Source organism: Desmodus rotundus, chromosome 3 (assembly GCF_022682495.2).
Source record: "Desmodus rotundus isolate HL8 chromosome 3, HLdesRot8A.1, whole genome shotgun sequence".
In the NCBI taxonomy this organism is placed as follows: Eukaryota; Metazoa; Chordata; class Mammalia; order Chiroptera; family Phyllostomidae; genus Desmodus; species Desmodus rotundus.
Window position 1 is genome coordinate 140,935,971 of NC_071389.1, and position 10,423 is coordinate 140,946,393.

Sequence of the window (10,423 nt, forward strand, 5' to 3'; positions counted from 1 at the left end):
AAAACTAAGAACCACCCGAACTGCTGAAGAGAGTGGTCAAATTGAACTCAGTGTAGTTTTAGCATGGGCTCTGACAAATGACTTCCCACCTGTAAAATGTGGACATTAAATACTGAAATTGAACAAACAGTCGCTTAACCACAATGCTTTGAACTAAACAATTAGAATTCCAACGATATTTTAACTTACCGAGAATAATAAGCTTAGAAAGTTTGGAGTGCTCAAGCAATAAATTTAACACGGATTTGAAGACTCCCACAGATACCAAACTCCCTTCATCCACAACTAGAACTCTAACTGAAGAAAATTTCCATGGACTGCTCGTGTTCGCTTTTTTCTTCCATGAATAGAAGCTATAGTTGACCTACAAGTAAAGTATTGCATTTCTAAGTTCAGGTTATAAAATTTACAAAAAAAAGCAAACAAACCATTTACAACATGTTATTTTAAAACAACTCTTAAATTGGAGGAAGGGAGTATAAGTCTAATAACATAGGGGGAAAGGTTAAAGAAAGAGAATACAAATGTTAGAGATGAATATACAAAAAAGATAAATAAATCTAAAAACAAAAAAAAATCAAATACTAAAAAGTGCTTCCTAATGACTGCTTAAGTGTGTTTAACAAGCTTTGCAAATATCACTATTTCACAGCAAAAATTTCAACCCTTCCCTTACTCCTTTTGACCAGAGAAAGCTCCTATTCTTTTCCATTCCCAAATAAACCTTGGCCTTCTTTCTGAGCGACCACTTCAGTCTTCCTCGTCTCCCAACTATAACACTCCATCCTGGAAATAAAAGTGCTGCCTTCCCATCCTAACTACGAAAATATTACTTTTTCTTCTAATAGTCTAAACTCCCTAACTTCCCAACTTTTAAAAAACCCACCACCATCAACAACTCGGTAACAATATATTACAGAGGTAATAATATTTCCTATTTTAAAAATATAGATGAGGGCCCTGGCTGGTGTGGCTCAGTGGATTGAGTGCTGTGCCGGCCAGTGAACCGAAGGTTGGCCAGTTTGATTCCAGTCAGGGCACACGCCTGGGTTGTAGGCCAGGTCCCCAGTAAGAGACGCGCACGAGGCAACCACATATTGATGTTTCTCTCCCTCTTATTCTCCTTCCTTACCCCTCTCTCTAAAAATAAATAAATAAAAATCTTTTAAAAATTTGTAAAATTACAGCCAGATAATGTTAAATATTTAGGTCTCTATCATTCCAGAAATATTTCTATTTTGTAAATATACATATACTATATATTTTTTAAATGGTAACATATCTGTTTTCAATTTTATTCTTCAATTACAGTTTATATTCAATATTATTTTGTATTAGTTTCAGGTGTGCAGCATAGTGGTCAGACAATCACGTACTGTACAAAGTGATCGCCCCAATATTTCAAGTACCCACCGGGCACCATACATAGTCCTTGCAGTATTATTGGCTACATTCCCTGTGCTATATTTTACATCCATGTGACTATTTTGTAACTACCAATTTATTTAAGTTTTCTACTGCGACTAGATTCAACATGTCTATTAAGTAAAAGCATTCATTATTTCCCACCCAAATGTAACAATTCCCCTGAAGCAAAAAAAACCTGTCTCACAATAGAACATCTGAATCACTGCTAAGTGTTTCCCTTCTCTTATTTTATGTATTGCATTAGTTAGAAATGACTGGTTAACGTTTTCCCTTGTATTTTGAGTGCCACCAGCTCAATACAGGCCACATCTACGAGAAACTAGATTCCTCCACTAACCTTACAGCCGTGTCCCCTACCCACCAACACAAGATGGGATGGCCAGACAAAACATAGGACTGAAGTTGAATTTCAGATAAAAAACACAGGGCTTTTAGTACGTTCAGTGCAATATTTGGTACTTATTTCTACTTCAAGATTGTTTGTATTTTCATGCGCTGAGTCTGGTACCCTACCCCGAGGACGGTAAGTCAGTGGCGCAAGTGCCAGCCCTGCCCTTACTCTCTTCTGAGCCTAAAGGGGACTTCAGAAATGTTCTCCCAGCATCCCAAGCAGATGTTTAGACACCACTAGTTGATCAGAGTTGGAACGTAAGATGAAATTTAGTAATGATCCCTCTCTGGCCTTTCCTCTCCTAATTCAATCCTTCCCACTCATCAGACGTGAAAGTGTAATAGAGAGAAATCATTAACTGATCGAAGACCCTTCCACAATGATTTGCACTCAACTGCTACAGGTCTGCGTTCACTCATGTGACACATTAAGGTAATGGGCAAAGTAATTTCTGAGGTGGCTCGTGGCTCTGTAATTCTATGTAATCTTCCTTAAAACTGCTTTCATTTTACTCCCTTGCTTAGTAATCTAAATGGCTCCCCTGTAAACCAAGACCAATAAAGCTTCTTTGTGAAGTTTCAAGGTCTATAATACAAAAGGAAAATATGTCACCAGGGAAAGAACAAGCTGGGAGATCAGAAACCTGAATCCAAGTGCTAGTTCTGCGCCTGGTGAAGATCTTGGGCAAATCGTGTAATACCCCTCAAGTTCAACGGCCAGTTTGGTTACACGGAGGTAGCATCATTGACCCCTCACTGGTTTATCAAGGATTTAATGAGATGTCAAAATACTTTACAAACTTTAAAGCTCAAATTTCCTGTCTAAACCAAATTTAATTTCCATTATTTTGCAATACACAGACTTAATTCCAATTAATGCAGTCACTTCAAAACCCTCTATACACACTACGCTTTTGGAAAGGCCTTTCCTGTAAGTGTTATTTCCTTCAGAAGTCTTCCAATGATTAAGTTCCTTGATCTGTATAACGGAGGTCAGGGCTAGACGAACCTCTACCACACTTTACAAGTTTAAAACTTCATGACTCTTACTTACAGCCCAAACTATTTTTTCATGCATATTAATTCATTTGAAAACTGTATTATGTGACTACTATTTGCCAGGCACAGTTGTAGGTGAAGGTGAAAAACTAAACCAGATGATCGAAGTTCTCACTTTCATGGAGCTTTAACTCTACAAAATATAAACCTTTTCCTTCCAACTCCAATGCTTTTAAAATTGGGTCTGTGAACTACGACACACATGTAACCAGTCCAGCTCAAAACAGAGCTTGTGCTGGCATTTAAAACGACTACAACATGGAACATACACTTGAGTTGAGCTGACTTATTTTTTCATAAGACTTTCTCAAGGAAAGAAGCACTACACTGCTTTACTTCCTGGCACCAGCTCCTACCTCACTGCCAATCAGCAACAGTTTACAGATGGGTTGTTTTGAGAGACACTGATCATTAATGATTCACTACTACAGGGCAAGGATCCAGAGGACTTTCCATAAATACCTACTGACTGTTGTCAGGAAGAAATGAAAAGTAAAGTAAGTAAAGTTTGTCTCTAAAGCAAAAGTTTTCTCTCGAGAAAAGAATGAAGAAGGTTTTACCTGACACAGTGTGTAAGCACTAAAACCAGTCTTTTCTCTCAGCAAACCAGCTGCTCTTCCTGTAGGTGCAGTAAGTAAAACTTCGATGGCCTTGTCTGACTTCAGCAGACTTTGCTGGCTGAAGGTAATCCACTCTGCTGGTACATCCTGGTCGTGTTCAAAGTCCTCACAAGCTTTTTTTACTTCGCTTTCTTCCAAGAGCTCTACGTGCTTAAAAAGACGGCTAACAATTGTGGTCTTCCCAGAACCGCCTTTCCCGCTTATGACTGTCACAGCATTGGAGCAGATCATTTCCAGAGCTGCCACCTGGTCCTGGTCCAGTTGACCTTGACCTATTTCTGCATTATCTTCATTTTCACCATTATCCCAGATATGGCCACCACTGCCCTGTGTGTTCAGAATGTCCTCCCAAGTTTCTAATCTTGTTTCATCAGGTGTACTTTCGTTCAGTGTATCGTCACTTCTTGAATCCTCGGGTCTTTTGGTATGAAGAGATGCAAGCACCTTTCTGACGTCGACATGCAAACGCCACGGAGGCCTCGTCATCAGGGCACCTATTAAAGAGGCGATGTCTCTTTCGGCCCGGTAAAGCTCATAAGGAAAGATACAGGTCTTCTTGTTTGTCACCACACCGATATCCTTCAAAAACTGCAGAGACTGCCAAACATCATGAAAAGACATACAGCTTGACAGCTGAGAAGTCAAGTCAGCTTCTTCTACATACGTGTGGCCATGCTCTCGACACAGCTGCTTCAGTTTAGAATATATTATCAATCCATTCTTCTCTAAATCAGTCATCAGCTGGAGAAGAGACTCGCACTGACAAAACGCTGTCCAACTCGCCTCACATCGCAAAAGCTTCAATTCTCTGTAGGTTATCTTTAAGAAAATAAAGTTCAAGTGCCTTATAAAAACTATAAATGTTAATGAGCATTATTAAAATTATAGTATGTTATTTATTAATGATTTTTTAAGTCCTAGGAGACATGTACCTGTATTTCAATTAAATTCTATGAAATATATCTGTATATTTTATTGTGTGTTTACCTCCCAAAGTTCCACCACCATATATATGACCCTCTTTACCCTTTCCTACCTCCGCCCACCCTCCATATTAACTCCCTACTATGAAAAGTCTTTCTCTATAGAAGATCTCTCTCTTCTAAACCATCACTTCCACCTATGCTTCTCCCCTTTCCATCTTTGAAAAAAGTTATAGTACACATTTGGTTCATCGATTTTGGCTAAATCAGTATAAATAGGATTCAGATAAGCAACACAATGTACCATAATGACATTAACTTTACGTTAAACTCTGTGTATGTTGTGACTGCCTCATTTTCTTGGCTTCTTTAGTTTTCTTTGCGCGCAGTAATTCTGCCCAAATGCTAACAGTCATCCACCAGCTCCACACATATTTATATGGGTTGAATTGTGCCCCCCCGACACCCCCACAATTTCATATGTTGAAATCTTAACCACTAGTACCTCACAATGTGATCATATTTGGAGACAGGGTTTTTAAAGAGGTAATTAAGTTAAAATGAGGTCACTGGGGTGGGCCCTAACCCAATATGACTTATGAGAAGATTAGAACACAGCCAACGCAGACAGAGAGATGTGCATGTAAAAACACAGCGAGAAGGCTACAAGCCAGGTGAGAGGCCTCTGAAACACCCAACCTTGCTGACACTTGATTCTGGACTTGCAGTCTCCAGACTGTAAGAAAGTAACTTTCTGTTATATAAGCTACCCAGTCTGCATTAGTTACAGTAGTCCTAGCAAATTAATATAATACCTCAGTAACAGTGTTTATTCTGGATGGTGAACAGGAAACTTCAAGCCCCCTTTTCCCACTTGCTAGTGAGCATTCCCACTAGAATGCTCATTGCTCTGTCTCTCTCCTCTACTGAGGAACTATATATAGCTGAATAATCTAATGTTCCAGAATTTTGTTTTCCAAAGCATACAGAAATCATAGTCATTTGATGTAGGGAACAAATTTATTATTCTAGTATTTCTCAAACTAGGTGGGGAGCAATGTCTGTAAACATTTTTGGGGGATACAAAAATTATATTAGAATTTTTAAATTGTATTTTCATTTGGAAAACTGCCAAATGAAATTTAATGACAAATTAAAGTGCCACATTTAGTTTCCAATGCCACTGGAACCTCACAGTGTCACTTTACTACTCTTGGTCTACAATGACAGACGTGGAGTCGTTTACAAATGGTATTATTGTAATAAATCACAATTGAGGAACCAAATAAAAAAATCAAATGATATCATTCTATACCATATGAACAGGGAAAGTTTTCAAAAGTTGCAATAGGAAAGTGGGGGATTGAGTTGCAGAGCAGAATGAATTTGCCAAACTCATAAAAACGTGTGTCTTCAATGAGATCTATGCTCAAGTTGCAAATGGCAACTAAGTTACCAAAGATTTCTGTCATATTAAATTATATAACTAAGTTACTAATAATCTGAATGCCACTTATTTTGTTATTTTGTTTCCTTTATAAATTGATTGCATAAGAGCTAGAGGCATAAGAACTTATATTTAGTTGTAACACTCAAAGAAAAATAGATCAACACAGGTCCATACAAATTTTTTCCTTTAAAAGAGATGCAAAAATTGTCAGGTTTAAGAAATCTCACCTTATATAAGATTACCAAATGCTAAGCAAATGTTCTACTTACTTTACTAAATCCAAGTTTCCATGGATGCGTACCTAAAATCTCTTCTATCTTTCCCAACACATCTTTAGAATTTGAGCTTATGAGCTGTTTAAAGTGTCGAGGCAGAAGAACTGGAAGGAATTCCATTATCTTTGGAAACTGCAACGCTGTCATTACACTTATAAATGGAACTACAGGGTATGAGAAAAGAGCAAATGAAAACACACAAATGAGCTCAGGATAACTGGTTTGATGGATTTTCTCATTTAGTACAACCAGTTCGAGAAATGCAAATCAAAGAGAAATTAATAAATTTACTTTAACCAGCAAGGAAATTGACATTGCAACAATTTATTTCGTACTGAGACAGTTTTCATTGTATTTAACACCAATATTTACATTCTTTAAATGCTTAGGTAACCACTTCTTAGCCTTTGCGTCATTTTGCTTGCAAATAATAAGAATAGAATTCTTGATTCAATGATATAAAGATAAATTCAAAATTAAACATAAAAAATAATGTACATATTAACCTTTTAATCACTTTTTTACTGTAATCATGATCCTTTCATCATTAAAGTCATCTGATGATGTCCTGCCAGATTTATTTGAAATAACACCTGAAATATTCCACATATGTGAATGTCCATATTAAAAATTACTTTAAATCATTTTGGACTGAAACTTTTCCAAAATGGATTACTAATATGCTTGCCTTTCTCTTCTGCCTTCTTAAATAGAATAATTGACAACTTAACTTTTTAACACCTCAAGGTAATTTTATGTACACGAAAGTTAGAGAGAACCATAGTTTTAGAGCTGAAAAGGAATGGAAAGGAGCTTAAAGATCATCTCATCCAATCTCTTCACAGTAAAGATGAGGAACCAGGAATATCAATATACTCCAGAGGCAATATATACACATTTTCATCAAACCAATTTAAAAAGAATACTATGCCAAGATGACACAGTGGCAATATTTGAAAACACATTAAGTCATTAAGTCTCTCAATTACACTAAAACTGGATGATAAAAATCACACCTACTTGTGTTTTCCACAGGAAGGCGCCTCTCATGACCTGGTTGGGACTCTTCCTGTTCAGCCTGTGTAGATTGTTTTTGACCATTCCTCCCATGTTCTTTGTGGAACTTTCTTAATATTTCCCTAAGATTTTCAAAGTTGAGGTTTTTATAGCCTGATGTGTTCTTTACCCATGCTAAAAATGTATTTCTAGTGTCACTGGAGACCTCACAGTCTTTAAGAAAGAGGGAACAGATACTTTTTTGATCTGGTGGTGACATATCGGACTGTAAAAAGTACGACGGAAATCCTTGAACGTGATAGTTCCTTGATGCCACAGGCTTTACTTGCACCTTCACTCGCCACCAAGGACCCGTTAATGGAAAACGTCCAAACACTTCACACTGCTCTTGAGTGTTTTCATCAGCAATTACAACTTAAAAAAAAAAAAGTTAATTTAGTGTATTTTAAAACCTCTCTCCCAATGTTTTTATCAAATCCACTATTCTCTTTAACTCTCCGCACTCCCCCCACACACACTCACGCACAGCACCCTGTACAGATATTTATTAGAGTGTCTATATTCCACTCACTTGTTCATCTGTGTCCCTCCTCCACACTGTAAGCCCTCTAGAAAACAATGCTTCATTAGCGTTTGTACTCCAAGAGGTGAGCATGGTGCTTGGCAAAAGTCTGCCGTTCCGCTTCTAAAAGCAGTCCTTTCTCCGCTACTCTGACTTCAGCCAATACTGACCTTCTTGCAGTTTCTAAAAAATGCCACGGCCCCTCCCACCACAGGGCCTTTGCATAAGCTGTTCCATCTGCCTTAAATGTCCTCCTCCTTACTGTTTATCCTGTTTACCACAGACCTTGGCTTAACTGTCACTTCCTCAGGAAAGCCTTACCTGAATCTCATGAATGTAACCTCTCATAGCACTCCTTACTATTTCTTCCGAGCACTGAGTAATATTATAGTTACTTCTGTGATTATTTAAAGAATGTCTGTTTCATTCCCTAGACAGTAAGCTCCGTCAGGACAGCAACCTCATCACCTTCTCTCTCCAGGGTATCCCAGCAGCAAACACCTTGCTTGGAACATGGTAGCCAGTCACTGATACTTTTAGGATAAATGACTAAACCCTCCACAGATACTTAAAGATTTTCTAAACCTGTGCTGTCCACTGACATGTGACTGTTTGAAGTTCAGGTCCTCAGCTGCACTAGCTGCATTTCAGGATCTCAACAGCCACATGTAGGTAGTGGCTATTGTACTAGACAGCGCAAATATAAAACAAGACTATTTTAAAGAAAATTCCACAGGGCAGCACTGGTCTATACATTAAAATATTCTTAAATAGCAGTCATAAGTATAATCTATAGCAAAGGAAACAACACAAGGTAAACAAGGATATCAATATTATTAACACAACAATGCCTTGAAGGTGTTTCTTGGGTGTGTGTGTTTTCTAAGCAGCTGAAAAATAATCCCATATTTGACTCCAGGCCCTGATTCCGCGTGTGAACACAGGCGCAACACCCACTGTTATAAATATCCTCGATTATAAAGCTACTTCAAAGGGATGCGAACATTAAATGAGATAATACACGTCAGCACAAGCCTAACACACAGCATTTGCTCAAGTCACTGCTATTATATTAATATTATTTTATCCTAAGTTGGACAAAACAGCGAGGCCGTCCCAGGGCAAGCCTGTTAACAGCGATGGGGCGCCTCACCGAGGACAGGGCCACACTAGAAAGCAGTTCGTTTATCTCCCATTACCAGCCCCAGGGGCCGGGCACTTCCTCACCTCGGAGGCACCCAGGGAGGCTGCCAGCCTTTACGCCCCCACTGCAGAGCTCCTCGGCATCGACAAACGCCGTATCTTCGTCCTCCACGTCTTCCATCAGATAGTCATCGCTCTCCTCCACCAGGGCCTTGGATGGGAGCAGGGGTCCGCAGAGTTCCCGCAGCCGCGGACTCGAAGTGGCCATAACTCAATTCTCCGAAAGTCAACCCAAACTCAGGAAAACCCCGGCCGGGCTCACCGCCGCCATCAGCCAATCAGGTCCGCGACTGCAAGGCCGTCAGGTTCCCGGTACGCCGGCGCGCGCGCGGAGGGGCGGGGCAGCAGCGAAGCCCCGCCCCCAGCCGCTGGCCGGGCTGTGTGCCAGGCGGAGAGGGGTGGCGCTCTTCCGCTGCGCGGGGTAACCAAGCTTGAGTGTCCACCACAGGCCTGGACGAAATCAGCCCTCTGGGCAGCGGCAGGTGTGGCACCTGCTGAGCCTCTAGCCCAGGACATCTCGTAAGGAGAGAGAATCGAGGAGAAAGGCCACGTCCAATGAGACCAGAGAGCCGGGAAAACCAAGTCCTCCCTTAAGCCCCCAAAACAAAGTGCCAGGTGCCCTTCAGGCCGGCTGGCCACCAGCCAAAGCACCAAACAGTGAATCTCCAATCCTGAGACCCTTCTGGCTAGTCGTGACTGCTTTGGGCCTCCGTTTCCATAAGGAGTTGAATTTCTATCATCAATTCAAAGGCACTTATTCAGGGTACAGCTGTCCAGTCTCCATTCTACCCATTGAATCTGGATCTAGGGCAGGGACCCAGGGGTTTGTCTTTTAAGGCGCCCCAGGTTATTTATTTTGATGCCCAGCCAGGTCTGGAAGCCACTGAATTGGGTGACATTCAAAGTCCTTTTCATCTTTTTCTCAGTAAGTACACCTTGGTCTCCCAAATTTCTTTAAGCTGCTACCTGCTTACAGTGGGGCAGGGTGGGGGGAATCCATCCACTCTTAGCCCAGAGTATAGATGGGGATGGGGGATGCAAAGCAGGAGAGAAAGGACAGTGGTTTAAACAGTTATTCTGGTGCTGTGATTCTCATACTTGATGGAATACTGTTTGAACATGCTCTTTGAGGCACACCTAAAATATTTACTACAATTACAATTCTGACACTGTTCATTATGAAATTATTCTATCAATACTACACCTAAAATAACTGAGCGTATACTGTTTGCTAAATCCAAAAGCATCTTATAGAACAGATTCTAGTATAAACAACAGCCAGCACCAAAGGTTTAAGAAAAATTTACAAAAGAAAATACTATTAACATTGTATTGTTTTTTCTTTTTTTGTCCTTTGGGTACAAATGTCCTCGTTTGTTGCTTTGAGAAGAAAAGTGCTCTGCTGCAGCTCACAAACCACCAGTGTATCCAAGAATCATCTGTATGAGGTTGAATCCCTTCCTTAACACTCACAGTGGCTGTTCCCACTACAACAT

The 10,423-nt window shown here is 40.0% G+C and overlaps 1 protein-coding gene across 2 annotated transcripts in view; it reads right to left on the reverse strand.

Moving 5' to 3' along the window:
* HELB (DNA helicase B) overlaps positions 1-9,205 on the reverse strand; it is a 36,447-nt gene extending 27,242 nt beyond the window's left edge. The window contains exons 1-5 of one of the 2 annotated variants that reach the window (XM_024576414.4): positions 8,952-9,204; positions 7,166-7,576; positions 6,140-6,309; positions 3,438-4,316; positions 190-364 (exon numbers count right to left, since the gene is read on the reverse strand). In XM_024576414.4, the coding sequence (XP_024432182.2) occupies positions 190-364; positions 3,438-4,316; positions 6,140-6,309; positions 7,166-7,576; positions 8,952-9,135 (1,819 nt within the window). In that variant the 5' untranslated portion in view covers positions 9,136-9,204. Of the gene's footprint in view, positions 1-189; positions 365-3,437; positions 4,317-6,139; positions 6,310-7,165; positions 7,577-8,951 lie in introns of both variants that reach the window. The other variant, XM_045184619.2, reaches the window with a different exon arrangement.
* Between the last annotated feature and the right edge of the window lie 1,218 nt (positions 9,206-10,423).